The 25,717-nt window shown below is 30.9% G+C and overlaps 1 protein-coding gene and 1 pseudogene across 1 annotated transcript; one reads left to right on the top strand and one right to left on the bottom strand.

Annotated features, from left to right (window-relative positions):
• Window positions 1-10,953: 10,953 nt before the first annotated feature.
• On the top strand, window positions 10,954-11,879 carry LOC148579134 (uncharacterized). Its single transcript, XM_088504740.1, has 2 exons — window positions 10,954-11,725; window positions 11,845-11,879. Exons 1-2 carry the CDS (start codon window positions 10,954-10,956, stop codon window positions 11,877-11,879), a joined length of 807 nt encoding a protein of 268 aa, XP_088360866.1.
• An 11,004-nt stretch (window positions 11,880-22,883) lies between these two features.
• Window positions 22,884-25,454, bottom strand: LOC107620096 (replication protein A 70 kDa DNA-binding subunit C-like; annotated as a pseudogene).
• Between the last annotated feature and the right edge of the window lie 263 nt (window positions 25,455-25,717).

Genomic DNA, 25,717 nt, shown 5'->3' on the forward strand with positions numbered 1-25,717 from the left:
TACTTATTCCCAACATTAACTTTGAAGAGTCTGCAAATGATGTCTGGCCTGTCTTCTGGTTTGAGCTTCTGCTTTGCACAATATCGTTGTACTTCATCCCATTGCGGATTGCAAGTAAAAGTGATGAACAAATCTGGATAACTGACGCATCTACATATTGCCATTGCGTCTTGATAATTTTGTATCATGTATCTTGCCCCACCAGTAAATGTTGCCGGGAGTATAATTCTCTTTCCTTTTGAGGCTGCATTTGTCTCGCCACTGAAAACGGCATCTCGAAGGCCATTGTATAACTCATCTCTAAAGTCACTTTGGTGGGTGTAAACATATTTCAATCTGGCGCTTTCAACCATTGAGAATGCATCAACTAAGAATTGTTGGAATAATCGATGGGAATATAAGAGGACACCATTGTGTGAAGGCCGATCTTGGATTCGAAATGCGAAAAAGTCTCGCATTGTGACATATTTGTCTTTATCTATTTTTCCTTTTTTAATTTTGTTCAATGGAATATCTTCTCTCCACCCATCTTCACCATAAGGGAATAACAGTGGATACTGTAAGCCTAGATTGGAGGGGTGTAGCTTAGTTATTCTTTGAAGTGACCCTGATTTATTTTCGACAATAATATCTCGCTCTGTTGTAGATCCATCAAAATCACCAACAACTAAGGCAGCAACTTCAGAAACTGAAGGCAAATTATATCTGCGTCCATCCTTTCCTCTCTTCCCTATAAGACCTAGCCGAATTAATTCAGTAGCTTCAGCAGCAAGTACATCTCAAGCAAGCCGAAATGATTTTGCAAGCACATTGTGATGATCAAGCATAATTTTGATGGTTGAGACAATATCCGCATGAAGGTTGTTCAATTTATCCCTTGAGCTGGAAAAAATAAGTTAAATCATATAAATATAAATATGTGACCTGATTTTGAACTAAAATTCAACTTGCTTTTGGCTGAGCATTAAAAGAAATCGTATGTAAATTACCTCACAGCAGCGATTCGATTTTGTATCTCGTTTTGAGTATCATATATATATAGTTGTGCAAATTTTGCTATTCTTCCATTTGGTGGAAGCAAATTTCCCATTAAATGATAGTTTTGTCCATGCAAGATGAAGGTTGGGGGCCCACGACTTTGATTAATCGACCTCTGTACCTTACCACCTAATGATGTAAAAGCAAACATACTGTTGTAGCTCCTAATATTCAATCGAAAGTGATCGGATTTTTCATTGGTGTCAAAGTAAAGTTTCCTCAAAGATTCAGGCGGTGCTTGCATCATAGGAAGTTGAACCTGACCTCGCCGGTAACATAGTGCGAATTTAGGAGATTTGGCATTATAATGCTTTTCTATGCGCTCATCATACCATAATATAGCTCCACAGTGTTGGCATGGAATTTGAGGATCACCGATATCCCAGTAAGCTACAAAAAAAGCGAATAAAGTGATACGTGAATTGATATTTCGATTTGCAGAGTGCACCCGTCACTATGATTTAGATTTTGTTGATTGTGTATTCAATCAAGTGTGGTAACGTTGAATTTAATTAAGCTTAATTCAAATAGATTAATGACACAATTAAACTTAACGGAATACAATAATGGGAAAATTGACTTAGTGGAAAAAAATAAACTTTTTATTTTTAGAAACATGTGAATGAATATGTGTAAAGGAAAATATTAACGTAAATAGTTAAATTTAATAGATATTATTGTACCAAACATTACATGAATTTAATACTGTAAAGCAAAATAAACATTAGCATTAAAACAAATCTAATTTTATTTGAGTGATTAACTAAAAAGTGCGTACACACCTGTCTTTAGCTCACGATTGATTTTAACTTTCAAAGAAAAAAATAGAATGTCTCGATAAGAGTTTTTTTTTTTTTTCAAAGTAAGTATTTAATCCTGGCCTTCTCCAATATTTTTTGGCCATGCTAGAGTATTTTAGAATTTTTTTTTAGAAAATTAATATGATTAATTTAAAATTTTGTTTTTGGCCATACAATTTTTGCACGACGTCAACATTAGACTTTAAATTTCATATTTTAAAATAGCAGCATAACTTTGATTTAACTAAATTGACTTATTACTTTGTTCTAAAAATTGTATTGGTCTACGTATATAATTTTAATATTTCAACTCTAAAATCTAATTTACATTGAAAAAATCATCATCTTTTGTAATATTTTGCAGGCCGTCGCTGTTACACTTTAAATCTCGTATTAAGGTAAATAGCAACTTATATCTTATTTAACTAAATCGGCATATTATTTGTTTTAAACTTTATATTTCTGAAGGTAATGTATGTATACTTTAAAGTTATGCTATTTGACCTTTGATTATCGTTATAATTTTTTACACTTACATGAAACTTGCAGGCGAAGAGAAAACACAATTTGAGCTTATAATTTTTTTTATGCCTTCCTACAGCTAGTGTTATTGTTTTTGTCCCACGATTGATTCTAGCTTTCGAAGTGAAAAATTGAATGTCTCGGGTATAACTTTTTTTATTTCAAAGCAGCTATTTAACTTCGATTGCCGCTCACATTTTTTGTAAATTTATAAAATTTAATTCTAAAATTTATTTTAGATTGAAATAACTCCTAATCTTTTGTAAGATTCTGTACGACGTCGAATTCAGACTTTAAACTTTGTATTTTAAGATAGCAACATGTGTCATATTTAATTAAATTGGCAAATTGCTTTGTTTAAAAAATTATATAAGTAAAGGCATGTAAATTTATATAATTCAATTACGAAATTTATTTTCGATTGAAATAACTCATCATGTTTTGTAACATTCGGCACGACATTGCCGTTACATTTTAAATTTCATATTTTAAGATAGCAATATATATCTTATTTGACTAAATTTGCATACTATTTCATTTTAAAAATTTTATTTGTGAAGGTATAATCTACTTTAAATTCATCCTCGTTTACCTTAATTATCACTATATATTTATTACACTTACGTTTTACGTGCTGATAAAGGAATAACACAGTTTTAAATTTTATAATTTTTTTAGTAATTTTATGGTTTCTTTCTAGCTAGTGTTACTGTCTTTTGGTAAGGGTTGATTCTCACTGTTAAAACAAAAAATAGGATGTCCCAACAATAATTTTTTATTTCAAAGTAGCTATTTAACTTCGGCAAGTGTCATTATATTTTGTGCACACTAAATTTTAAAGGAATTTTTTATTAAATTTTATTTTACATTGAAATAATTAAATATGTTTTCTTAATTGATAAATTTAATATAATGATTAAATAACTATTTCTGAAAAATTATTATATTAGTTCTTTATCGTTAATGGTGTCTATTAAAATATTATTCTGATATCATATATGATATGATACAAATCAAAGAACCCGTATATTATATAGTTTTTTAGATTCTTTAATGTTATAAATAAAATTATAACTTGTAAAGTCAATTCATATTCAATGATATTAAGAAGATTTGTTATAAAAATATTTAGAATTTATTTAGTATTTTATGACTTTATTTTGTTTAACACACACACACACACATATATATATATATATATATATATATATATATATATATATTATAAAATTTGACGACCGAAAAAATGATTTTCTAAAATAGAATTTATATGATAAGGGAAGTTTAGAATTGTAAAGTACTAACTTGGATCAGTAACATTTGTAGTAAACCCGTTAAATCCTCCTGTACGTCTTGTGTTACATTGTGTGTTGATATTTAATTCTTGGAAGTCTGTTAAATTCAAAAGGTTGAATAAAAAATATTATCCAAGAAAACGTTTTTCAGATATGAAATATTAATGGAAATAGATTAATGACACAATGGATTAATAAAACAATTAAACTTAACAGAATACAATAATGAAAAAATTGACTTAGTGGAATAAATGAAACTTTTTATTTTTAGAAACATATTGACTAATATGTGTAAAGAAAAATATTAACGTAAATAGTTAAATTTAATAGATATTATTATACCAAACATGACGTGAATTTAATAGTGTTAACATAAAAATAAACATTAGCATTAAAACAAATCTAATTTTTGTTACTGCATATATAGCTCTCTCTCTCTCTATATATATATATATATATATATATATATATATATATATATATATATATATATATATAACTACAATATTTGATTACAAGTGAAATCTATTTTTTATATATATAACTTCATCCATAAATTTAACAACAATTAGAAATTAATATTGACAATGAATTTATTCAAAAAATATTCATCAGTATTTTCATTGTCTACTTATACTTTTTCTTTTTTAATAGATGAATTCAATATCATGATTAAATTATATTTTATTTCTTTCATGCAGCTAGTGTTATTGTTTTTTAATGATGTTTAATTCTAGCCTTCGAAACAAATTATATAATGTTGCAGCAACAGTTTTTTATTTCAAAGCATATATATTCTCGGTGAACCTCAATATTTTTTTTCCATGCCGTATAATCCAGGAATTTTTATTTGTAAATTATATAATTAAATTGTAAAATTTTAGATTGAAATAATTCATATCTTTTCAAATATTTTGCACAACGTTGCTATTACAAATTAAATTTTATATTCTCAAACAGCAACATATTTGTTATTTGATTAAATTGGCATACACCTTTGTTTTAAGGTGAATTCTACCCAACCCATTCTAAAATAACATGTAAGTTACCCTTCATGATGTGTCACATTTTAATTGGTCATTACTTAACTATAGTTGGGTTATTTTGTAATTTATTATTTGAGATGGGTAATTATATAATTTCTTAAAATATTAAAATTCTACCCCCATTAATTGAAGCACGTTCTCACGCAATATCTTTCTACAGTGTATCATTCCGTAACGAGTCGTTGAATTTCCATGGCTTGTAACTTCTTCGTTCTTCCCAGTATAGTTAGCACCGACTTCCAGTATAGTCAGCACCGACTTCATTGCTATCTCATGTCCTCTCACTCAATCTCTTTTTTTTTTTTTTACCATGGATCATTCCTTACCAATATAATTAATGGTTAGTTTGGTTATTAAATTTTTTCCATTAAAAATAATATATGGAATATATATTCATATGTAAAATATAATATAATATAATAAAATAAATCTATTAAGAGTACTTAAAAGTATAATTAAAATCAGGAATATACAAATATAATAATAAAATTTGTACTCTAAACAAGTAAACATATCTTTTATCATACATAAATTATTTAAAAAAAATATAAATTGTTAAAATTAATAACACAAATTTAAAATGATAAAATTCAACTTTCTTACAAGTAATTTTTATAGTATTTTTATTCTTTTAATTTTTAATTTATTAATATTTTATTATTTAATTAATGATTAAACAAATTATTTTCATGAGAAATATTTTTTGTATAATCTTAAAGAAGAGACCAATATACCAATTTAAAAATTAACGTAAAAATGATATTTTAAATAAAAAATAGTTAATATTAAAATTTTTAAATACAAAAGCAAATCATATAGATATTCAGGATATAAATATAAAATACATGTTTAAAATAAATAAAGGAGACAAAAATAATTATTTATTTCTCATGAGTACTTCCATTTTATCTGTTTTATTTATTTTATGCATATATTTTATATTTATCTTTTAAATATTTATACAAATTATTTTTATATTTAAAAATTTTAATATTAAATATTTTTTATTTAAAATTTTATTTTTACTTTATTTTTTAAACTAATATATTGGTCTCTTCTATAAGATAATACAAAACATAATTTTTTATAAAAATAATTTGTTTAATCATTAATTAAATAATAAAGTACTAATATATTGTAAATTAAAAGAATAAAAATATTATAACAAATACAGTAAAAAATTGGATTTTATTATTTTAAATTTGTATTATTAATTTTAATAATATATTTATTTTTTAAATAATTTATGTATGATAAAAAATATGTTTACTTGTTTAGAGTACAAATTTTATTATTATATTTATATATTCATGATTTTAATTATACTTTTAAGTATTTTAAATAGATTTATTTTATTATATTATATTTTAAATATGAATATATATTCCATCTTGTAATTAAATAAATATATATTTTTTTAATGAAAAAATTTAATAACCGAACTAACCATTAATGATGTTGATGTTGGTAAAGAGTGATTCATGGCAAAAAAAAAAAAAAAAAAGGGGGGGAGGATTGAGTGAGAGGACAAGAGATAGCAATGAAGTCCGCGTTGGCTGGGAAGAACAGGGAAGTTACGAGCCATGGGAATTCAACGACCCGTTAAGAAATGATGCACTGTAGAAAGAGATTGCGTGAGAACGTGCTTCAATTAATGGGGTAGAATTTTAATATTTCAAGAAATTATATAATTATCCATCTCAAATAATAAATTACAAAATAACCCAACTATAGTTAAGTAATGACCAATTAAAATGTGACACATCATGAAGGGTAACTTACATGTTATTTTAGAGGGGGTTGGGTAGAATTCACCTTGTTTTAAATATGGAAAAGTATAGGGTACCAACATATTATCTGCCAACTTATTGCCAATAATAATTAATTATTATATTTTAAATACATATATAAAGAGACACATCCAGAAAATATATCTATAAAGACACTTCTATTAAACACAACCATAAAAAAAATATTTTTATTAGACACATCCACGAAGACACTTCCATAAAACACAATTATAAATAAGAGTTGGCAGAAGTTGGCAGATATGCTGTTGGTAACGTAGCGGGACCGAATAAACATTATAGTTGTCAACGTAAAGAATACTTTAAAGTAATGCTGCACTGTCCTTGAATTATTTTTTTTAAAATTTATATAATTAAATTTTAAATTTGACTTTAGATTGAAAAAATTCGTGATGATCTTTAAAAATATTCTACACGACGTTGACCTTAGAGTAAAAATTTCATATTTTAATATAGCAACATATCTATTAGTTAACTAAATCATTAGACTGCTTTATTCGAAAAATGAAATTCGTCAGGCTAGAATATACTATAAATTCATGCTCTTTTATCTTAATTATTAGTATGTACTTATTACTTATTTGACTTATTAATTCGGCAGGTACTGTTATTGTCTTTGCCTCACGGTTGATTTTAATTTTCGAAGGAAAAAAAGAATGTCTCGAGAAATTTTTTTTTCTCAAAGTACGTATTTAACGTTGGCCTTCGCCAATTCTTTTGGGCATGCGAAACTGTTTTAGAATTAAAAAAAATTAATATGATTAATTCAAAATTTTGTTTTTCATTGAAATAATTTGTCATCTATACAAAATTTTTGCAGGACATCGATGTTAGACTTTAAATTTCATATTTTAAAATAGCAATGTAACTCTGATTTAACTAAATCGGCTTACTACTTTGTTCTAAAAATTATATTGGTATATAACTTTAATAATTCAATTCTAAAATTTAATTTATATTAAAAAAATTCATCATCTTTTGTAATATTTTGCATGACGTCGCTGTTACGCTTTAAATCTCGTATTAAGGTAAAATAGCAACATATATCTTAGTTAACTAAATTGGCATACTATTTTGTTTTAAACTTTATATTTCTGAATGTAAAGTATAATTTAAACTTATGCTATTTCATCTCGGAAAGCGTCATTTTTGTTGTGCACGCCAAATTTTAATAAAAGTTTTTATTAAATTTTATTTTACATTAAAATAATTAATTATTTTTTCTTATTAGTTGATGAATTTATTATAATGATTAAATAATTCTTTACAAAAAATTATCATATTAGTTCTTTGTCGTTAACTGTGTTTATTTTGTTTAACATATATATATATAATTATTTTTTCTTAGTTGATGAATTTATTATAATGATTAAATAATACTTTACCAAAAATTATCATATTAGTTCTTTGTCGTTAACTGTGTTTATTTTGTTTAACACACACATATATATATATATATATATATATATATATATATATATGCCTGTGTGTGTGATTATAGAATTTGATTTCACCACAAAAGAAAAATGAATTTTCGAAGTAGAATTTATATGATAAGGAAAGTTTAGAATTGTAAGGTACTAACTTGGATCAGCAACATTAGCAGTAAACGCGTTCAATCCTCCTACATGTGTTGTGTTATATTGTGCGTTGGTGCTTAATCCTTGGAAATCTGTTCAATTCAAAAGGTTGAATAAGAAATGTTATCCAAAAATCTTTTTTTACATCTGAAATCTTCTTTAGAGTATAAAAAAATTAATATGAAACTTTAACAGTGTTACTTAGGTAATAATATAATGAAACAAATTTTTTATTCTATTACATGATAAAAGTGGTGAAAAGAAGCACGAGATTTTTTATTTGTTTGGTAGTTGCTTCAATTCAATTCCTTTTATTGGTAGATGATAAGAGTGTTGAATTGTGCTTGGTTTCATTGAGACTATTGACTTAATTTATTAATCTTATGTTTTAATAAAATAAAATTTTTCGACGAACAATTTTTAAATTTAACATTCTAATTTAAAAAGAGTACATTATGACTACCGACCTTTGAATTCTAATTTAAACATTTTCAGATAAGAATCTCCCTAAAGAAGGAATTGCACATAATATAAGCATTATAGGCAAGCATGGATGGCATTAGAGATAACGGCAAGAATATAACACTGCAAAATTTTGATGTTCACTTAGAGTAAAATTGACACTTGTATTAGTCTCATACTCACCTGCATTGTTTGTATTGATTGAATCTGGATATCGTACAGGGTCTGAAAAAAAAAATTTATTTTATATGTAAAAGGTTTAAATCTTATTTGAAAGGTATATATACATTGGGAGATAATTCATCATAGTATTTCAAGAACAAATATTATCCATGACCTGTATTTGTGTGAAATGTGATGGTGCTATGCATAGGGGTTGATTCAAAGTTGACCGTGTCAGGTCGAGATGCATCTAAAGTGTGTCGTGTAGGAGTTACATGCGTAGAAGAGACTGAATCTATGTGATGACTTGCAGTTTCGTTTGAGGCAAGGTTATGAAAACTGGTCGCACCTAAGAAGTTGTATATACATTCAAAGAATTTCTTCATTGTTATGATTAGGCTAACACAGTAATATAAATATGGATAACACATGGAAGTAAATTAGGAATTTAACCTGGCAGTAAAGATGTATTTGATGCTAGTTGGGATGTTTGAACATGGATGATGTTGTGTGAAGTTAGAGTTAGTATGTGGCATCTTGGAGTTAGACTTGTTGAAGGCATTTTGGCATGGCAGTGCAATTGAGCCGCATGTGGAATAACATGTATGTTGTTTTCTGTCCCTAAACATAGTTAATATTAAGAGGATTAATTGACAATGTATAATATGAACCATATCCCATATTTTCCTGGATTTCACATGACATGTTAGTTTAATTAGTTGTGGCAGCAAAGTTTTAAAGCAAGAAGAATGAGTATAAAGACAACTATTAAGATGGCTGTCAAAAATCACTAGGGTTACACAATGCAAGTATTGCAGTAAAAGTTTGAAAACAAAATTTGTTTACTCTTGCATAAAAGGTCCTTTAAAGTTGAAGTATGAACATTTTATGTTACATACCTTGTAATAGGGGTACATGCAACTCTTTCAAAGGTGTTCTATGCTCTGATTCTTGCTGTGCACAATGTGTTAGAATTTTTATTCTAATTATGGTCCAATTTGTTAATATAGAAATTAGTTTGGGTAGTATTATAATTATTCATTATTATATTGAGAGTTGGTCTGTTCTTTGATGGAAAGAACACAACTGTTCATCATAAATTTTATAAAATTTGGGTCCCCAATTTTGATCATAAGAACAAAAAAAATACACCTTGATTCCATCTGGCTCTCTGTGATTCAAGAATTGGAAGTTCCAAATTAAATCAAAGAATTTATTGGCAATGGCTAAAGGTACGTAAATTACTGGTTTTATAAAGAAATCTAACATATGGTATCAGAGCAAAATTGTCTCTGCCTTGCCATTTCAAAAATTTAATTACTGTACATTATTTTGATAAATTATTTTCAAAAGAAGAATGTATAATATGAATTTTGAAATAAGTAAGAAAAACTATTGAAATTAAAGTTGACGTACCATAAGAAGAGGGAATAATAAATAATATTTCCAGAAGGAATCTTCTAAATTTGTGTGGTAGTTGTTCTTCATAATAGTATAATTTTCCATGATTCCCATAAGTTTTCTTATTCTTGAATTAAAAAAAAAAAGGAAAGAAAGAGAGAAGAAGAAAGGGAAGACGGTGGAAGAGAGAAGATGCTTTCTACTTTTACGTTGAAGTTGTTGTGTTTCAAAATTTAAATTTTATTATAAAAATTCAAATTTTGGTTGGAGTGAGATTTGAACTTGGATCTTCTAAATATTGCTAAAATATTTATCCACTAGATCATCTCCACTTTAATAATATTCATGCTACTCAATTTATTTATTTGATGATTATATTTGCATGCAATATAAATTCTTCCGCTGCATATCATATTGTGATTAATATATGATTTATTGAGGAGTAGCCACAGCATCCTTGATAATAATTATATTTAAAGATATCACATAAATATTAATATGATATATTTGTAATTATTGTGAGTTATATAATAAACTTACTCACAGGAATTTATTATGTTATTCACATATAATTAGATTGAAATAAAAAATATTTCTTACTTCTTAATTAGCCTACAGGTATTAAGAAGCAGTATTTTATTTTCTAGTTTCAATACTTTAGTTAGTATAGTGAATATTATGTGTGTTAAAATCTTTGCCCACAGGTAGATTTTAATGACACTATAATTCATATTTATTTTGATATGACTTGCATTGGCATGTATTATCATATGTTATGGATTTTGATGTGCCTATTTAAAGTTGAATAATGTTAGCATGATTTATTATTTGCAGTAGTAATGATATCTGAAACTGTATCTGAAGTTCATTTGTTAAGTGGTGACAACTATAAGGAATGGAAAGATAAGATTCTCTTTCACTTGGGGTGTGCAGACCTTGACTATGCTCTTCGTAGGGAAGAGCCTCCGACACCTACTGATGCTAGTTCTCAAGCCGAGGTAGCATTATACGAACGGTGGGAGAAATCCAACCGTTTAAGTATGATGTTCATTAAGTCTCGTATTTTAGCTAGTATCCGAGGTTCAATTCCTGATTGTAGGAATGTCAAGGATTATATGAAGGCTATTGATGAACAATTTAAGTCTTCTAGTAAGGCACTTGCAAGCACCCTAATGGCACAATTGTCATCTATGAGGCTTACCGGCGTAAGAGGTGTGCGTGAACACATCATGAGGTTGAGAGACATTGCAGCACAACTGAAAGCTTTAGAGGTTGAGATCTCTGACTCATTTCTGGTGCATCTTATTCTGAATTCTCTTCCTTCCCAGTACGGACCATTTAATATTTCTTATAACACACATAAGGAAAAATGGTCCATTAACGAATTACTGGTGATGTGTGTGCAAGAGGAAGGAAGGCTAATTCAGGAATTTGGTGAAAGTGCACTATTAGTGACAAATGAGGGTAGTAAAAAGCAAGCTCATAAGAAGAAAGGAAAGGGTATTGTATCCCATCCTATGAAGAAAGAAAGTGCACGGTGTTTCTTTTGTAAAAAGAAAGGACACATGAAGAAGGAGTGCCCAAAATTTAAAGTTTGGCTTGAAAAGAAAGGTACTAACCTTTGTGATCTTATTTCTTCAGTGTGTTTTGAATCTAATTTTTTTGAAATATGTCATGACACTTGGTGGATTGATTCTGGTGCTGAAATTCATATTTCAAATACCATGCAGGGTTTCATAAGGAAAAGGAAACCGATAAGAAGTGAACTAAGCATTTATATGGGCAATCGGATGCGTTCACGTGTGGAAGCTGTTGGAACATTTAGGCTTGTATTAAGTACTGGTTGTATTTTAGATTTAGAAAGAACCTTTTATATTCCAGATTTTTCTAAAAATTTGATTTCTTTATCTAAGCTTGTAAAACAAGGATTATGTATAAATTTTTATGATGATTCTGTTGACATTATTAAAAATTCTAATATTATTGGACGTGGTACTTTAATTGGTGATTTATTTAAAGTCCATTTAGCTAATAATGTTCCATCTAATCTTATGGTTATGCATGGTAATGGTATGAATGAAAAATCCTCCATGTTATGGCACCGAAGGTTGGGACACATCTCCATTGAGAGAATAAAGAAATTAGTAAGTGATGGAGTTCTTGAAACTCTAGACTTTACTGATTTTGATACTTGTGTGGATTGCATTAAGGGAAAGCAAACCAAAAAGTCTCAAAAAGGTGCTAAGAGGAGTTCTGACATATTAGAAATAATTCACACTGACATATGTTGTCCTGATATGTCCTTAAGTGGTCAGAAATACTTCATCTCCTTTATTGATGATTATTCACGATATATGTATCTCTATATGCTTCATAATAAATATGAGGCATTGGACGCTTTTAAAATTTATAAATCTGAAGTAGAGAAACAATACGGAAAGAAAATTAAGATCGTGAGATCAGATAGAGGTGGAGAATTCTATGGGAGATATACTGGAAGTGGGCAAGCACCTGGTCCATTTGCAAAGTATCTTCAAGAGCATGGTATTGTGCCACAATACACCATGCCTGGCACACCAGATCAAAATGGTGTAGCTGAAAGAAGAAATAGGACTTTGCTGGATATGGTGAGGAGTATGCTTAGCAACTCCAATCTTCCTTTATCCTTGTGGAGTGAAGCCCTTAAGACAGCTGCGTATATATTAAATAGAGTTCCAACAAAGGCAGTTTCTAAAACACCATTTGAGCTATGAAAAAGTTGGAAATCTAGTTTGAAATTTTGAATCATATACACATTTGGGGTTGTCCTGCTGAAGTTCGGGTTTATAATCTACAAGAAAGGAAGTTGGACCCAAGGACGATAAGTGCCTATTTTATCGGCTATGCAGAAAAGTCTAAGGGTTACAGATTTTATTGTCCCTCCCATTCAAGTAAAATAGTTGAATCTAGAAATGCAAGGTTTTTAGAGCATGATGTGGAAAATGGGAGAAATCATCCTCCTAAAGTTGTTGAGAATGATAATGTTTGTCAAACCTCTCCATGTACAAGAGTGATTGTTCAATAGAATGCCCATACGGATAGGCTCAATATAGAACAACCTTTTACTGATGTTCCACATCATGAAGATAATGTTCAAGTAGATCATATGGTGGAGGATCAAACTCTTCATAATGAAAATGTTGTTCAAGAACATATTGCTCAAGAGCAACTTCAAGAAGAGGGAGAAACTGTTATGCCACTACCTTTACAAGAGGTTGATGATGCAACATTAAGAAGATCAATAAGAATTAGAAAGCCTGCAATTTCTAGTGACTATGTAGTATATCTTGCTGAGTCTGACTATGATGTTTGTGATGAAAATGACCCAACGACGTTTTCACAAGCAATGAAAAGTCGTAATTCCAATTTATGGTTAGATGCTATGAAGGATGAAATGAATTCTATGGCAGATAACCAAGTTTTGGATCTTGTAGAATTGCCTGATGGGGAAAAGGCCATTAGCTGTAAATGGGTCTTTAAAACCAAGAAGGATTCATCAGGCAATATTGAGCGCTACAAGGCTCGACTTGTTGCCAAAGGATTTACTCAAAGGGAATGAGTTGACTACAGGGAAACCTTTTCTCATGTTTCAAAGAAAGACTCTTTCCGCATCATTATGACATTGGTAGCACACTTTGACATGGAATTGCATCAAATGGATGTGAAAACGGCATTCCTTAATGGAGATTTGGAAGAAGAGGTCTATATGAGACAACCCGAAGGGTTCATCTCAAGTGCTGGTAAGGATTTAGTTTGCAAGCTTAAGAGAGCAATGTATGGTCTTAAGTAGGCTTCCCAACAGTGGTATTTGAAGTTTTACAATGTGATTTCTTCATTTGGGTTCATTGAAAATATTTCTGATCAATGTATATATCACAAGGTTAGTGGGAGCAAGATCATATTTCTCATCTTATATGTAGATGATATTTTGCTTGCAACAAATGATTTAGGGTTGTTATATGAAGTGAAACAATTTCTCTCTAGAAATTTTGATATGAAAGATATGGGTGATGCATCTTATGTCATTGGCATAAAGATTCATAGAAATAAACATAAAGGAATTTTAGGTTTATCTCAAGAAGCCTATATTAATAAAGTTCTTGAGAGGTTTAAAATGCAAAATTGTTCACCGAGTGTTGCACCTATTGTGAAAGGTGACAAATTCTGCTTAGATCAATTTTCCAAAAATGAACTTGAAAAGAAACAGATGCAAAATATTTCTTATGCTTCAGTCGTAGGTAGCCTAATGTATGCTCAGGTCTGTACAAGACCTGACATTGCTTTTGCTGTTAGCATGTTAGGAAGATATCAAAGTAATCCAGGAATTATCCATTGGAGAGCTACAAAGAAGGTCTTAAGGTACCTTCAAAGGACCAAAGACTTCATGCTTACATATAGACGAACCGACAATTTGGAAATTGTTGGATACTCAGATTCAGACTTGGCGGGATGTGTTGATTCTAGAAAGTCAACGTCAGGATACATCTTTATGCTTGCTGATGGAGCAGTATCTTGGAAGAGTGCAAAACAATCACTTGTAGCCACTTCTACCATGGAAGCCGAGTTTATTGCTTGTTTTGAGGCTACATCACAAGGTGTTTGGTTAAAGAATTTCATCTCTGGGCTTAAGATTATGGATTGTATCTCTAGGCCATTAAGAATATATTGTGACAATTCAGCTGCTGTATTTATGGCTAAGAATAATAGAAGTAGTAGTCGAAGTAAGCACATCGATATTAAGTACTTAGCCATTAAAGACCGAGTTAGGTCTAATGAGGTACAGATAGAGCATATTAGTACTAAACTGATGATAGCTGATCCTTTGACAAAAGGCATGCCACCAGGATTGTTTAAGGATCATGTTACTAGTATGGGTTTATGTTCTGTAACGTCACTTATATGACTTATGTTATATTATATGACATATTTGGATATGAAATTCATGTTATTGTTTGTTTCTCATTTGGTCAGTATATATGCGCATACATGATTAAGAATGACAAATAAAATTCAATGAAGGACCTAGAATAAGCATTGGGCTTATTCCTACAGAAATACCACATGAAGAGTTTATTCAGTTAGGAGATATTACATTGTAATACATAGAAGGTAATACTCGATTAATGAAAAACTACCGTTATGATTCGTGTAATTTGTCTTAATTGTTTAAGCATAGTATGTAATTACAAACTATACGTAACAAATGTTGGACCAAGTGGGAGAATGTTAGAATTTTTATGCTAATTGTGGTCCAATTTGTTAATATAGAAATTAGTTTGGGTGGTATTGTAATTATTCATTATTATATTGACAGTTGGTCTGTTCTTTGATGGAAAGAACACGACTATTCATCATAAACTTTATAAAATTTGAGTCCCCAATTCTGATCATAAGAACAAAAAAATACACCTTGATTCCATCTGGCTCTCTGTGATTCAAGAATTGGAAGTTCCAAATTAAATCAAAGAATTTATTGGCAATGGCTGGGGGTACGTAAATTACTGGTTTTATAAAGAAATATAACACAATGCTGAGGTATATGCTTTGTAGCAATATGTTGTTGTTGAAGCATGGGATGTCCCACGTCAGAGTTCTCTGCAATGTATGATATAAGATAAGAAAGGTCTTGTTAATGGCCAAACAAATGATGAAGGCAGCATGAAATTTGATTCATCCAAAGTGTATAGATATGTTTTGTAGGCACCTTTGTGGATAGAATAATGGAGCTTTCTTTTTTTCCAGCTATCTTGAACAATCTATTTCGCCTTGCTTCTTTTGCATTGTCAACTCCTTGGTATGGCAAATTCATCTTTGTCCTTCTATGGTGAATGTGTGGTTGTTGTGGTAACAATGGTGTGAAAGAACTCTACCACTATTTCATTATTTGGGAGGTTGCTTGATATTTTTTTATTTTACATGTGTCAATTGTCATGTTATTGGAGACTTCAATTTCTGATACACCTAAAGGTGCACTGTCGCACCATGGTTAGGATGCCTCGATCAGCGTGGTACAGGCCTTCTCTGGAAGAAAAATTTTTTAAACTAAATAAATTGATCATGTTAGCTGTACTTTTTTGGAGGCAAGCTGCATTTGTGGTGGCAGATATTGTTTAGTGGTATTTTAAAAAAGGATATTCTTCATTCTTTTAATGTAATGAGTTTTTTTTCTTTGAATATAAACCTTCCGTGAAAAGGATACTTGAGACTATACAACTGTTAGCTCCTTATTAGAGTGTATCATTTGGGAAAGATTTGAAGATTTATATAGACTTCAGTTGGTAGAGACAAATGAAAATAATTTTTTTGTAACACCTTTGTATGTCTAACTTATGGCGCAACTTTATTTATTTTCTTGCAGAATTTTTGTAAACTTTAGGAGGTCAGATACCCTGGAAAATGGCTATTGTTTACCACAACAGAAGAGACTATAATGATATACGTATTCATTGAAGGCAGGGCATGACCTAGTGATATAGTATGTAGCAAACTATAAATTAATACGATGAAAACTATAACAGCATCAAAGCTAACTAAGCATGGAACATAAATCATAATTTTGTATTTTACATTCTATTTGAATTTCTGCACTAAACAGGAAACAGCCCTGGCATGTGAAGAATGAATCTCTTTAACTGAATTTGCGTTGGCCAGCTCTGCCAATATAAATGTCGTCGTTGATATGGCTCCCAAGAACATCTTAAAAGCACAATTTATTTCGTAAAAATATATCCTTCGCTTACTTGTTGTGTTAAGCAAATGAGTTCCTCCTCAAAAAATAATTTTGGTTGCTCATACATTCTAACGGTTTCCACTGCATATAGAGGATTCCAACGAAAGCTATCTTCTGTTTTCATTTGAAGAATCTATAATGATATGCTATAGTGATCAATGTTAGCTGGATAGGAGATGTAGCAAATCTGATCTTTGAGTAGTACCAGTGCATTACAATCTGACTTTGCCTTATTGGGAATTCGACTTAAACACCAGTTGTAGTTGGTTATGGAGAATATTAGGACGGATTGTGGTTTATCCAAAGTTAATCCACCAAAATTAATCCAGAAAATTAACCCACTTTTTGAAACGTAATCAGGACTGATGTTGGTAGTATCACCATTGGCAACTCTCTTGGGTTCCCATTGCTGGTACTTGCTGTTCCAGAGGGTGTACCATATGTTTTTGTCATCAATTTTTTTCTTGAACACATGCATTACACAGTACTCCATGGTGGAAGGGTAGTATGTGAAAGCAAAGATTGAGATGCATGTGTGAGCTTTAAAAATCCGTGGTTGAGGTAAGTGGCGAACACTGCTCGTTAGCAAGTTCCAGATGAGTACCATATTCTTCCGGCAGCCATCTGTAAATGTTAGGCAGACGTTCCCAAGCTCAGAACCCACAAGGGTAAAATCATTGCATGTTGTTAACTGTGTTGGGAGACACAATGTCTTCGATGCACCTGTTAAAGCATTGACACTGATAATTGCATTGTTAGCTTTTGTCCATTCTGGAAAATAAATATGCAACAAAAGTGCTTGTTTATTATGTGAAAAATTTAGGTGGTGCTGAGATAGGAACTTAAATTCCATCAATGAAGAGCACCAAAATTTGTTCAATGTCCTGCATCTGCAGAGACATCTATTATCAGCTTTTCCTAGGATGTAAAGAATTACATCCTGAGGAAGGAAAGGAGAAGAGGAATCAAAAGTTGGCATTATCCCCAACATTTTTTGAAACTTTGTTTCTCACCAAAGAAATCAGTCTTTTAAAGAATTTAGTACATAGGCATACATAGAGCTGAGGAACCTTTCTTGCTTTTCAAAGACCATTATAATTAAACAGAAACCCTGCTTTACTACCTAAAAGGAATATGTATAAGTGTTGTGCGGGTTAATTGACTTTTTTCCATTTTTTGGTTGTTAAATTCCATTGACATTTTCCAATTTTTTTTTTTTTTGGTTTATGTGACAAAGTACACTGCTAGCAGGTGTAATTGTCATCAGCAGACATTAAGTCACAAGTAAAGTATATCCATCAACACATTGATTTGCATGCTATATATTTACTTTTACATCACTCATTGTCTTATATGCTATTTATTGTTATGTGAACTAAATGAAAATGGCATGCAAAGTTCCTAGTTTAAAACCAACTAAGATCTTTTCGTGAAAAAAAAAAGATCCTAACTATAAAATATTTTCAGTCATTTATATAGTTACTTGACTTTATAATTAATTTATTTTTTATCAATATTTTTTGGTTGGATACAAATTCAGTTTAAAATTAGATGTCAAGAACACTTTAAGAATTTAATTATTGGTGAAATTCAATATTAATAAATCAAATCTAAAACACTAAACTTCTTTTCACAATTACTTGCCAAATTTTTATCAAGCAGTATAAAATCCGGTAATAATTTTTCTATTTGAGTATTAGTTATAAATCGAGACATTACTTAAGAGTAATTTATTAAAAAAAATATTCACCCTTTCAAGAGGGTTACAAATTTAATCTATAAAGGCTGACATGAATTTACTCCAACCTGCAATAGGTGGCTTGAAACCATGTATAAAATATTTCTTTACTATATAAAAGCTTGCTTTAGTTAGGATTAAATTAATAGATTAATGATTTGTGCATAGTATGCTATGTTAGCACTCGATGGATTTAGCCATACTAATTATTTGGAATAGTAAGTTAAAACAATTTATGACTTTCTATTATGGCAATATTTGTGATTAAACCTATGTATATGAGCTCATCCATACATGAAGTCATGAATTAAATAATTCAAGTCAAGTTAAACATGTGATGTGAGATAATTGGATGTTGTATAAAACATTTTTATGCAAAAGGTGGCTGCAAGCATGATGCAGATACCTTTGTTCAATGTAAAAAATTTTGCATTTGGGACACTTGAATTCATAGACTAATGAATCAGTACAAAATATATGAGTATCCTTTGAATTGTTAATTTGAAAAAAAGGTCTAAGTTTCTCTTCAGAACCATTTACTTCAATAATTTGATATAGTCTCTCAACCTTATCATTTGTGAAAGATACTTCACATGTGTAGAATCATGATACTCATTTGAGAACTAATTATGGGCATCAGTTTGTTCAGGCACAACTGGAGAGCTATTATTAGAATTAACTACCTTCCAATAAGACATTTATTTTTATACCTTTTCTATATCCTAAAATAAGGATATCATCATTTGAATATTACCACAGAAAACTAAACACAATATGACTAATCTAATTTTATTGATTATTACTGTTATTCCTGTAGCTCTTATAAAACTTTGAAATCTAAATTTCTTTGTAGTTCATTTTTTCAATTGATTAAGAAAATGTGCGTGGATGAAAAAATATTGAATAAAACTATTTTGAAAGAAAAGTATTTTACAATGATTCTAATATATAATGTGATTTTAGCAATGGTTGTTATTCTCCATTAAAAAACAAATTTCGAGAAAGGGCAGTTTTGATAGTAGTTTTGTGAGTAGAAATGGAGAAAGTAAAAAAAAAATATTAACCTTGAATTGCATTGTTACTTGCATAGCAAAGGATCCTTACTTCAAACAATAGAATCTAATCATAATTAATATAAGATGTATAATTATTAAGAGATGGTAGTTCGTTCAACCTGATTAATTTGAAGGATAGATACTTCAACGAATAAGGATGGAGTTGTAAAGAAAGTGTAGTTTTAAAACCCCTTCAGCTTAGCTATCATGGGGAAGTCAATAATTTTGACTAACAACACTGCTAAATTAATTCAAAGCAAGTTCTATATAAATTTAATAAGCCACATAAATATTTAGGAAGCAAAGCTTGAGAATACAACGTAACAAAGTAGACATGGAGAATAACCTCTAATACATAGCTTCATGCAATACATGAACATGCACTACATACCTTCTTGTAATATATATTTTTAAACTAAAAATAATCAGCACCTAGATTATGTGATTTTACCTAAACCACACAATAGCAACTTAGAACAGAAAACATGCATTATACTTAAGCGTGAAACAGAGTTGAATACATATAACGTTGCAGTAACTCAGACCCATCATAACATAGCATTTTATAACCTTGGGCAATCTTCAAGTCCAATGTGAAAGGTGGAAATCACACTGGATATAATGTCTTGTGGTACACATGCATGGACCTGAGTCTGACTTCATCTTCGTATTCTACCCAATGAAGGGTTCTCCTTCTGTTGTTCATAGGAGTATACCGACAGATATGGAAGTGTGAAAATTTTGATTTATCGACTCCATCAACTTGAAAATGACTTTCTTTGATTTGTATGATATCTTCACCAATGAAGTTGGTTGGAGTAAATAGCGGACCATCCCCATTATACATAAATAACCTAGTCCAAGTTGGTTTCTCCTCTGTAACATTAACATGCCAAATAGCAGTGGAGAAGTCTTCTTCATTATGGTTGGATGAAGCGAGACAAAGCTTTTGGTTAAGATTCATTAGCATGTAACAATGCCCTAAAGCTTGTTCAGGGACGACAATTTGTTGAAAGGTTTGAGATAATATAAAAAAAGCATACAATATATGGGGATCTTTGCTCAACATCCTCAAATGAGCGTGTTAGCCAATAAATAACCCCATCAAGTGTAACGTAGGTTGGATCTAACCTTTGAACATATGATGGACATGGCAAAACCACATCCCAAGTTCTTGTGGTGCTGGTATACATGGTGAGTGTGCATGCAGTAGTTTCATCACTGTGTTGGAACACATACACGATAGCATAGTTGAAAGTGTATGGATAGTATGAAAAGGCATATGAATAAGCCATTTCAGGTTCAAAGATGTAGACAGGATCTGGGATGAGTTTGGACCTCCGGCTCACTGGATTCCAAGCTATCAAGTAGCTCTTTTGTCCCATGGAAGAGTATCTGATGCAAAATACTCCATTTTGAATGCCAATCAGTTGGAACCAACCTTCATAAGTTAGCAAGAATGGGAATTGAAATGGACTGGTATACCCCGTCGAGGCATCCATCATCATGACCCAGTCAAGAGAGCTCATGAAAGAGGATGGATAGCAAAAATGTAGCATTAGTGATATTCCATCATTTCTCCATGTCTCAGACACATTTGTGACAAAGTGATAGCTGCTGAGCTTTCCTCTCCAGTAGCGAGACGTCATGCGACCATTCAAAATGGTCGAAGCATCACAGCGATGGAATATTTCCAAGAGAAGTTCTTTAGGTAGTTCAGGGAGGGGAATGGAGTGCGGAGGAATATCACTCATTCTTAGTAAAATATGAGGATGCACTATAGAAGGAACTGAGTAGAAAAATATGAGAGTTATGAGTATGAACTTTTTTGGGTGAGGATATGTCTTGATATGGTATCTGCACTTGTCTTTATTTATAGAAGAAAAGCTGCTTAAGGATTCAACTGCCACATTGAATAGGTTTTTATGTCTCTAATTTAAATGGAAAGGGGACTAAAGAAATATAATAGGTATCTTTTTAAGTTAACTTTGGAAGTTTCCTAATAATACACGGAGGAATATATGCTACTTTACACTTGTAGTCAAGGAAATCAGAGCCTCTAGAGCTAAATGTAGTAATTCCATATATTGCTGATTTCTTTCTAATTTTGAGTAATTAAATATTGTTTTAGATAAAGAAAAAATCATTTTGTACCCATTGATGTTGAAATATGGGAATGCAAAAGGAATGGATAAGTAGTAAAGCCTTCCCAGATGTCATACCAAAGAGAAGATAGGAAGCAATATGAAGGCATCTTTTGTTACAATAGAGGAAGGCTTTAAATGAAGTTACAATAAAGCTGAAAAATAATCTCATGAGATTCAGCATTAATGCTGACATGACCTGCAAGTCAGGTATAGCAGAGTATATCCACTCTCTCTTCCTTTCTTCTAATTGTTATGTATGAACAATTATCTAACTCAATGTATAACCAAAAGCTAATAAACTTTTTAAACAAAATTATCTCTTTATTCGCTGTTGTGTGACATAAAGAGCTAAGCCTTCTCTCATTGAGTAGCATGCTTCTTTAATAAATTTGTGAAGAGACTGTTTAGATATGACAATACATATTTAATAATTGATTTTAAAATCTTATTGCAGGATTCATGAATCATTACTTCTTTAATGAGACTGTTATAAATGAATATTTTAAAACTATGGAAGGTACACAAATCGCTGATTTGTGTTTAAAAAATTTTAAAAATTTGGGGTACACAAATTGGTAGGTGTTTAAAAAATTAAAAAAAATTAGAGTACACAAATCGGACGGTCCAATTTGTGTACTCCATATTTTTTTAATTTTTTAAACACAAATCGGACGGTTCCAATTTGTACTCCATAAATTAAATTATCCCACATTTTAGAAAAATATCATAGTAGATCATAATTTAGAAAAGCATCATTGTTAACCCAATATTAAAAATAAAAATGTGTAGAATATTCAGCCAAAAAAATAAGACATGTTCAGCTTTATTTTTTTTATTTTTGTAATTTTATGCCTTCCAATAAATAGACTTTGAAGTCTGCCAATACTGAAGATTACTTGTAAGATTTAAATTGTTACACATTGATAATAATAACTGCAGATGGGAACACATAGCCCTTCCATAAAATCTATTACTAATGACCACAGTTTCTAATGGTTGGTTTCCAACATCAACAGACAAAACGATGAAAGGGTAATAACATTATGCATGTAAGTGCAAACTACACTGCTTCATAATAACCCCTAATAACATTCAATTAGAAATTTCTTAATAAAAAGATCAATTACTCCATCTTTTTTTTTTTTCAGAATACCACCTAAAGGTCTTGTTAGCCGATGCTTGTGCATCTGCAGAGACAATTGCTTCTCCTATGTATCCATCAACTGTATCAGGGGATGACCTCTTTGCTGGAGTTTGATAAGAGCTATCACCATTGATTTCCACAGCAGAGTCCTTTGGTTGACATTAACTAAACAATCAGTTTATATCCAATTTACATGATCTACCTTTCAGACCATTTTTTCCACATAACAAATATTAACAATCATTATATATATAAATCTCACCTTCGAAAGAGAAACTACCCCGTGGGCATTGCTATCATCTTGTGTCTCAGATAGAGAGGTATGACCCATTATTTGGGAAGTCTGCAAGAAAGTACATTTTCAGGTATACTCTAACTGTGGGCAATCTTTTTTGTCATCCAAGATAGTATTCGCTCTTACCAATGCTCCCAAAAATTATACTTACAGAGGCTTCAACAGAAGAGCTGGCACACCCGAAGCTCGATATGAGGAAGTCCTCATCTGAAAGCTTGGTTACACTGTATACCCCCTCAATGGCATTTATATTCTTGTATGTAATGTTCAGTTTGAATAAGAATCTTTTGTCAATAACATTATCCAAGTATTTTGGGTATGAGTTAGTCTTTTCCCACATCTTCACACATACATTAGGAATTGTTGTTAGTGGAAGATAGATAACTGACCTTGCATAACTTGGTTATAAACATGTAAAGTTGACTTACACATATCTCGTTAACTTTGTCAGCAAGCTTTCCCACCATCTGCTCTGCTTCTTTGTTCCACACAATGAGCTTTAGACACCCAGTTCCATCAGTAACAATTATTTGTAGCCTTTACCTGTAGCACCGTGGAAGCAGAATTGAATTAGCAAATTCTAACACCACTAAATAAGGCTACAGTCAAGGTACAGCATTTTTAATATTGATGTCAGGTGAGTGTCACATTTTTTTTTGTATGCTAAGCAATTACCTCAACATAGCCTTGAAGCCTACACGTCTACAATGGTCACACCAATACCTATCTTTACTTTCAACAACCTTCTTCGGGCATGTCTTACATGAAGTGTAACACCAATCATCTTTTCCCACCTCTAGAGATACAATATTGGCAATTATCCAGCATGACATCTCCTAACAAATGGCACACGAATGAGCTAAAAGATGGTTAGTCTAAGTAATGATAGAAGAACCTCACCTGTTGCATATTGAGGACCTCCTCTATAGTCTTCAATGGAACAATGCCTGCATTGATCTCATCCGTGGCAGAGTATTGAGGTTGGATCTGAAGTTGAGTAATGCGTTGTGAAGGAAAATAATATCCTTATTCAACCTATGCATAACATAAAATGTTTCGATAAATAAATTTTTCTGGTTTTTTAGATAAGAAACACAAGTAAAAATGTTAGTTAAAGATGCAGTATTAGCAAGTAATTATACCTTTGCTTGAACTCATTTATCTCAGTCAGATTTAGATTAAAGTAAACTTTGGAGACATAGTAGGCACTTTGAATATTCAGTGAATTCAAATAGACATTAGTCTTAAAAAGTTGGACCACCAATATGAAAGGTTCCCCATCATCTCGTTCAAGTTGTGGAAGCACTTGGTCAACCAATTCTCCAAACAATGTACACTTAATTTTATTCTTGCTGGGACACCAAGAGAGAACACCAATATCATACATAGTTTGAGTACTAATACTTCTCCCCACGTTGGCATGAAAATGAGAATTTCGGAACAGAATTTAAAAATGAAATCAACTCAAATATTAAATATTATTACTCTAGGTCCTCCAACTGCAGAGCAATACGCTTGCTTTGGTGACCTGTGCGTGTGATAATTCCCCTGGCCTCTTCCTTTCCCACAACCTCACCTATGTAATCTACAATGAATAATGTTGCAGTTAAAATATATTACTTGAAATCATATGAGATAACATTAAAAGCATAATATGAAGACTAAATTGATTGAACTTACCAAACAATAGATTTTCATCACTGGCACCATTTGACTCAAGCTCAGCAAAAGGACGAAACTTAAAAGGATTAAAAGCAAACGTCTCAATTGGTTAGAGCATCACTTCAGTCTTTGTATAAAAACTGAGCTTGTACTTATGTGGAGTTGTCCTAACTTTGCCATTATTAGTTGTAACAATAAAATTCTGCATTTTGTAAATAGCATGCTCCTTTATTTGGTGTCTGAATGCCTCCAACGCAGGTTTGGAGATGGTTGCATGAATCCTATCACCCTGCAAGAGATTTTCCAAACAACAGGAACAAAAAAAAATTACAATGCATAAAAATACAACTTCCAACCCATTAGAATTGCTCGTAAATTACCTTCACATCTTGTAATACCATCTCCAAGCTGAACACCTCGTTTTCATTCCACTGACTCGGGAACTCATACAATCGAACTACCCCCACAACCAATGACCAAGAAAGCTTGGTAGCATTGAGATCAGCAATAAGATCCACTGTTCCAGCCATATTTTGCCTCGAAACAATAACAACAGGATTTTGAGTAAGTAGAAATTAGGATACAAAGGATAATGATCTATAACTTATTTGTGTATATGAAGTTGACCATCCTGCTATATATAGACAATTCTCTATATCCCTATCCTTGAAATGAGCGGGAATCCACTAATGAGCTGAAAGTTGTCAATTTTCAAACACTTACCGACGGCGCCAAACTGCAAGCTAGCAACACCCTCACACGCTCAATATTCCATAAATATCTGTAACCTAAG

This window comes from Arachis ipaensis, chromosome B10 (genome assembly GCF_059453495.1).
Source record: "Arachis ipaensis isolate K30076 ecotype BB chromosome B10, ASM5945349v1, whole genome shotgun sequence".
NCBI lineage: Eukaryota > Viridiplantae > Streptophyta > Magnoliopsida > Fabales > Fabaceae > Arachis > Arachis ipaensis.

Coding starts and splice junctions, on each gene's coding strand:
- LOC148579134 (XM_088504740.1), top strand. CDS start 10,954: ATGATATCTGAAACTGTATCTGAAGTTCATTTGTTAAGTGGTGACAAC. Junction 11,726..11,844: donor AGTTTGGCTTGAAAAGAAAG/GTACTAACCTTT, acceptor AATACCATGCAG/GGTTTCATAAGGAAAAGGAA.